Source organism: Brachycentrus maculatus, unplaced genomic scaffold (assembly GCF_059751285.1).
Source record: "Brachycentrus maculatus isolate JH-2025_06_01 unplaced genomic scaffold, ASM5975128v1 h1tg001248l, whole genome shotgun sequence".
In the NCBI taxonomy this organism is placed as follows: Eukaryota; Metazoa; Arthropoda; class Insecta; order Trichoptera; family Brachycentridae; genus Brachycentrus; species Brachycentrus maculatus.
Genome location: NW_028281927.1, coordinates 47,778 through 54,875, shown reverse-complemented (window position 1 = coordinate 54,875; position 7,098 = coordinate 47,778). Strand labels below are relative to the sequence as shown.

Genomic DNA, 7,098 nt, shown 5'->3' with positions numbered 1-7,098 from the left:
CAATGGAATCATGGTAGTTTTTATGGCCAAACCATGGTAGTTTTTATGGCGTAATAATAAAACTTAGTTTTCTTCCGGCAATGCATAGAGCCTGACGTCTGGTCCCGCCAATTTTTTTTAGAATGCATGGTGATGTTTTGTTTGTTTTTTAGAGAATGTTTTGAAAAAATACTTTTTTAATTTTTTTTTACCTCATTACCTTTTAATAATTCTAAAAAAAACTAACTAACCATCACGCTGCTTCCCCGCAGGGGTAGGCAGAGAGAATAGAGCGCCACACCACTCTGTCCTTGCAAACATTCTTCACCTCTTCCACGTTCATGCATCTCCTCATACATACCCGCCGATTGTTACGACTCCTAACCTGACCATTTTCAAGTATTTGGCATACCTGATCGTGCCATGTTTTTCTCGGTCTTCCTCTGCTTCTTTTCCCACTAACATTCGCCTCATAAATTTGTTTTACCGTTCTTTCCTCACTCATTCTTTTCTTTTCAAAATCACATTTATTTTGAAAAAAAAACCTATTTTTCAAAACAAAGACAATGTTTAAAAAAAAATACGTCAAATGATGCCTGGGTTTAAAAAAACTTGCAGTTTGACGAATACTAGGCCTTAAAATCATAGCCAAATGCACGTGTCAACCACTGCAATGTGATGGTTAATTTTTATATTATCTGATCATAAGATTATATATGATGAATTGAATTTAAAAAAATCTATGTTTATTTGCTGAATTCATTATTTAAACCCTCCGGCGCTGTTTAACTTTGGATTGCACCTTTTAAAGTCGAGCGTCCCAGAGCCGGAATTGGTAATTTGCAATTATATGCTAATGCTTATAAAGGCAAATTTTAGTGTTACAGTCACTACCTACTTATTGAGAGCTCATTTCGTATTATGCTAAGCGTTCCCATGCTAAATTTAAAGGCTGCTAAACATGCCATCGCAAACACGGATAATCGAAAAAAAATCATAATTACTTTAATATTAAAACCTCTTAACCAGTGGTAGGATTCAGCCGGTTCGCACCGGTTCGCTAGAACCGGTGCCTAAAAATTTTAGAGTTCGCCGAACCGGTCCTTTACCTTTGTTGTCACATAATATTTCGATTGAGATCATGTATTGGTAACTTTTCATCGACTTTTAAATCGATACCTACTATTATAATTGAGTATTCTTAGTTGTTATGTGAATTTTCCGTTTATGAGCAGAATAAAAAACAAATAAATGAATAAATGTAAAAAATATTTTTTTATCGGTGGGAGGGGTGGAGGTAGTACCTAAAGGGCGAACCGGTTCTTGAAATTTTTGAATCCCATCACTGCACTTAACTAATGAGTAAAGGCTAGTTAAAACAGTAATTTTGAGATTTTATTATTTTCATTTATATAGTTAACTTCAAATGACGTTTTTTTCAAAACATGGATCAAATTAATACAATTCTGTGTCTATTTAGATAATGAATATCTCGGTAAAGGAAAGAGATACAGCAAAAATTGTACATGATAGAGGCTAGTTATAATATATTGGTTTGAGCCATGTTACGCCAAACAGCCTCAACTTGAGTTACGGCTAGTTACCTTTACACATTAGTTAGGCAAGTGGTTTTCGACGAAATATTTTAAAACTCTTATGTATATTATTTTTTATTGTTTTATCTGATCTGGATCCGGTAATAATAAGGCGTTGTATTGGATTGGAATGACGTTATCTTGATTGCACATGTAGTCAAAATTTTCGGTGTTTTACATTGGATAGTCAGCTTAGGAACAAATAATGTTATAAATTGTAAATGTGAACACTTGTTTCTTACCACTTGAGTTATATTTGTTTTATTTTAACTACTAGTTTCGGAAGCTACAGATGCTTCCATCTACGGGTCTGAATATAAACTATATAGAGCCGTAGATTAAAGAATCTGCAGCTTCCGAAACTGGTCGTTAAAATAAATATAACTGAAGTGGTAAAAAACTAGTGGTCTCATTTACAATTTAACCACGTCTTAACACAATGTGAATGCCGAAACTACATATATAATTATTAATAAAATAATGTTAAAATGATATGTTTTTTACCCTGCAGGGAATTGAACTTGGGCCCTCGTATGCGGTGCCATTATAACAATAGTTATCACGACACTATTTTGTAATAAAAAAGTGTGCTATGAAGACCCAAGATAATATGTTTTCATATCGTAGTCGTACAGGAGAATGTGACCAACTAACAAAACGTAAAATGTTTATTTAAGTCACTTTTGCTTGGCAAGAAAATAAATATCCATGCAGTTAGTCATTTTTAACAAGTAAACTTATTATACTTTTACGTTAAAAATCCTTAGGGATTTTTTTTATGGCAATATTAAGCTAGAAAGTTGTAAAATAGTCAATGACCACGTGTTTGTAAAAAATGTACTTGGTCACTTTCTCCTGTATGACTACGATATATAAATTGATGTTTCATAATTCTCTTTCAAATGTTATTAAGAAAATATCATTGAAAGATTTAAGTATTTAAAGATAAACTTCTGATCAATTTTTATTAAAATAGAAAATGGTTCTTTTTTAAATTAAGCAGAGCTTTGCCAATAATTTGATTACCAATAATAATAAAAGTTTGTTTAGTAAACTCGGCTCGAGTTCTTATTATGTTGCAAGACATGAATCGCGCTTATGGATACCGTTTTATTTATACATTATACTTACGTTTCATCAGAAACATCAAAGAGTCGGTATAGACCATATTTCACAGTCGACTTCATTAGCCGTTTTAGTGCCATACATTTTCGATAGAACTATCTAGAAGCGCGATCGCGCTCTTCGGCACTAAAACGGTCGGCTTCAAAGAAATGTAATAAAATTATTTATTTTAAGGCAGATTCCAAGTATTTACTCAAATACTCGTATCTCTGTATTATATCTGCTCTCCTAATAGCTAATTATTTTTTAATACATTATATATTTCTTTTGTGGGGATCGAATAGATAACGAGAGAACGACCAAGAAAACATATTTGACAAATGTGAACGGGAGAACAGAACGAGGATGGCCAAGACTTTTCATATCAGAACAATCAGAACCTAAAATCTGGTGGTGTCAAAAGTCTACGTAATCGGAGGGCATGCATGACTAGATGTATGGACGCGAAGGAAGCTGAGAGCATATGTCAGGACAAAAGAGTGCGGCGTTCCATCCTCTCTGCTTACCCCTGATGGAAAAGGCGTGATGGTAGTAGTATTTATTTTGTATATAGGTGGATCCATTTCATCTACTAAAATATTTTTTCTCTTATGCCAAATTTATATTTTTAGCCTTATCTGCACCCAGTGGTGCATAGGGCACTGCATCGTATGGACGCCGTGTTGTCTTGATCGTTAAAAAGATGAAGGAAGGATATCAGCCCAGCGCTCCAGGTACCAGTCCAGGGTAATATTAAATAAATATGGTATTGATAACGATAACCCTAGGAATCGATCGCGGAACAATGCGGTGGCCAAACATGCCGACCACTACACTCCGGAGGCGGACATATTTATATTTCCAAAAATTAGAGTAGTGTGGTTTTCAATCATGAGTTGAGTGGTGAATGTTACACGTGTATAGTGATCATTTAACCAGCCTATGACAGGTTATAAGTACTGTAAATACCCAGACTTGCATATTCAGACTATCTATGTTGAGATTTAAACATTTGTGTAGGTGAAATAATATATGAATACCTACATATTATATTTATGTAGGTACGCATAACTTAGGGTTATTTTATCAAGTGATAATTCACCGAGGCCTTTTTTTTAAATCCATGTTTCAATAATTTATTTGTAAACTTTAAGCACTATATTGTCACCATTAAATAAGATAAGACTGAAAATTTGTGTTTAAATATGAACTAAAAAAAAATATGTTTTGAGAATTTGGTGTCCTTTTGACACTTGTATAAAATCTTTCATACATAAAATAAATGCTGCTTCGATCCAATTAAAATAAAAATAAAAATAAAGGAAATGTAATAAATAAAGCAGTAAAAGCATGCATATTTTTTTAATCTTAGTTGAATTTTAAATGAATTTAATTTTGTATGAAAAACTTTATGGTAGACTTGGTTGTAAAAGTGTTGTATATAGATTTACTTATTAAAGAGAAGAGGTAAGGTGAATAAAATGCAGGTTAATTTGAAACAATATGGTAATTTATATTTCACAATATTCTAAGTGGTTGTTAACATAAAATAATAATTTTCATATTCAAGCTATGTACTATAGAATTGAATTTATAATATTATCTACTAGACACATTTTCCAACACATAAGATACAATATAAAATATTCAATACTCGGATATTAATATGTAGTTGAAATAAATTGCACTTGAATCAATATTAAAATGTTCATTTATCTAGTTTATTCGAAAACCTGTTGTTATGAAAAGATACTGAGAATCATTTGTTAAGAGAGAATTAAAAATAAATAATTTACGCTCAATATTTTACAGAATACCTATCTATTCCTCTACCGTGCGGTATAAGAAACACTGAAATGTACGTAGCTACATAGTATATTTTATGTTTTTTTCTTATACCGGTAGAGTTCTACTCATAAATATATTTCACTCGGTAATAAATATAATGAGATGCTATTCTTGTACATTTTAGTCTTCAATATTCAAATAGAGCGGGTACAAGCATACCTCAGCGAGACCAGGAAACTCAAATGAAGACGGCGGTAAATACTGTCGGTAGGTATACAATAAAATGCCGAAGCTCCGTAAACTCGTGTGCCTAAATAATATAATTATATAAATAGATTTAATCTTACGAACGTTTATTCATATCGAGTCTATATCACAGAAGCAAATTGGACAAACACCTTGCCGACGGCGAATCGGAGCACCGAATCACAAATATTCGTCGTTTCACTTTTTGGCAAACTTAAAACGTCGGGTGATCGCGAGTCTACTGATGGGCGGCTCCCAGGCGCTGTCCGTACAGGGCGTACGGCGAGTAGTACGGCCCCAGGGCGGGGTTGAAGCCGTACGGAGAGCTGAGCGGCAGGCCGGGCTTGGCGTACGGGTGGAAGCGGGCGGCCGACAGGGGGCTCAGCGGGGCGCCGGGGTATCTGCCCAGCACCCCGGGGAACCCCGGGCTCAGGGGGCTGGAGCCGGACGTCGCTCCCTCCGCCGTGTGGCTCCGGAGGTGCTGCAGCAGCTCGTCCGACGTGCCGAACCTCTTTCCGCAGTACGATTCTCCGGCTATCCAGTTGCACACGTACGGTCTGCCGAGCTGGGCGTACGGGTTGGCCGACGGCGGCAGCCCTCCTTGCTGGGAGAGAGCCATGGCCATGGCCAAGCTGTACTTGTGGTGGTCGCACTGCGTGCAGCCCGCCGGACACGAGCCCAAACCTCCCATCAGCAGTTGCTGGCTATGCAAAGACACTTGGCAGCCGGTGCAGTAAGGGTCCTTGCACACGGGCACTAGCGTTTCTCCGCCGGCGGGGGTTTTCACTCTCGCGTATCCCATGTAAGGTCCAGGCGCGCCGGGAAAACTGCCGAGTCCGTGTTGGTGAGAGAACGGAGCTCCCGCAAAAGGTGGACGGAATGCGGGATTGTGCTGTTCCAAGCCTGGAGGACAGCACAAAGCGCTAAGTCCCATTCCGGACTTGAATGGTCCTAAGGGATGATCTTTAGAGTGTCCTTGAAGAACTTCCAATCCCGACCTGATTATTGGGCTAGCACCGCGTCCCGAAGAACCGGCGGGAGAAGATGTTTTCCTGTCGTAACCCGACGGAGAGGACTTGCCTCCGTCCGCACAAGGAGTGGTCGCACTGGGCGTAGATGATTTCCTACCGGGAGTCACTTTTCCAGATTTTCGATCTTCAGAACTATCCGTACTGGCTTTGGATGACGGTCGGACTTCCTCGGGTTTTTTAGTGAGAACATTAGTTTCATAAGGTTTGAAAGCTAAATGTCTAGTTTCCGGGGTAGTTCTTGGCTTTTCGATTTTCACCGGAGGAGTTCTGGTGGCCTCCGTTGTGGGGTTAGACTTTTTCTTCTCCTGAGATGAGAGAATCGGTTTGGTAGGAGGAGTGTCAGCTCCAATCTGGCTGCAGGTTTGCGCCAGCAGGGCCAACGGGCTCTTTTTGGCGTCCAGCTGTGAACAAAATAAACGAAAATATTAAAATACTGAATACATAATTAGTGAAAAAATAAATCAATATATTTTATCATCCTGAAAAAAATTAACAGGTAGGTTTTTAAAACAAATTAGAATATCGGTGTCACAAAATCACCAAAGCCAAAAGAATGCAGATTTTTGTTAACAATTTTTTTAATCCACAAAAATTACACACTTAAATAATTTGCATGCATTAATTTACAATCTAGGATTGGGCCGACCGACGTATTATAATTTATTTTCATGATTAATTACCGTGGTAGGTAGAGGTGACAGATAGTCGGGTTGAAGATATTGGTTTCCACCGTTAGACAACATTCCGCCTCCTTCAAGAACAACCATTTGTGACAATATAAAATGTTCAAAAAAACTTGGCACACGTGAACAATATTTATAAAAATGTTCGTAAACGGCACAACACTTTCCGTCGGGAACTCGCGCGAGAGGCAACTACTAGATCAGCGAACGCGGAACGAACGACGAGACGACCTTTCCGAACGGAGTTTGGAGAGTTTCTGAGCTGGTATAGCTTCCCCACTCCTTGGGTCCCGCGCAGTCCCGGTACCCCCGCTCCCTGTAAAGAGAGAAAGAGAAAAATAGATTTTTCCTGGTTTCCATTAGATGAGTGCGAGCGGAATAGTCGCAAAGTATGGAGGCTTTTCATCGGAGAGAGAGACGGAGGATTGTTGATAGCGATCTCTTGGCAGAGGGACAGGGACGGAGGTGTTTTATTATGGTGGCCGTTTTGACTAGAATAAATTGAAATGGGTAGATGGCGGTGTTGCCACCCATGACGGGATGGCGACAGGAGCTTTGTGGATGCCGCCGACCGCCAGCACGACCGCGGACCATTATACCGAGGCACAACTAATAGGGCAAACTTAGTTTTTTGGAGCCACAGATGTCACTGCTTGTTATGCCTAACGGAAA

At 38.4% G+C, this 7,098-nt stretch overlaps 1 protein-coding gene across 1 annotated transcript; it reads right to left on the bottom strand.

Moving 5' to 3' along the window:
• Nucleotides 1-4,170: 4,170 nt before the first annotated feature.
• On the bottom strand, nt 4,171-6,685 carry LOC148299257 (zinc finger protein Noc-like). Its single transcript, XM_088276262.1, has 2 exons — nt 6,424-6,685; nt 4,171-6,144 (listed from the first exon to the last, which is right to left on the bottom strand). Exons 1-2 carry the CDS (start codon nt 6,508-6,510, stop codon nt 4,951-4,953), a joined length of 1,281 nt encoding a protein of 426 aa, XP_088132388.1. The 5' UTR covers nt 6,511-6,685; the 3' UTR covers nt 4,171-4,950.
• Between the last annotated feature and the right edge of the window lie 413 nt (nt 6,686-7,098).

Coding starts and splice junctions, on each gene's coding strand:
- LOC148299257 (XM_088276262.1), bottom strand. CDS start 6,510: ATGGTTGTTCTTGAAGGAGGCGGAATGTTGTCTAACGGTGGAAACCAA. Junction 6,145..6,423: donor TGTCACCTCTACCTACCACG/GTAATTAATCAT, acceptor TTTTGTTCACAG/CTGGACGCCAAAAAGAGCCC.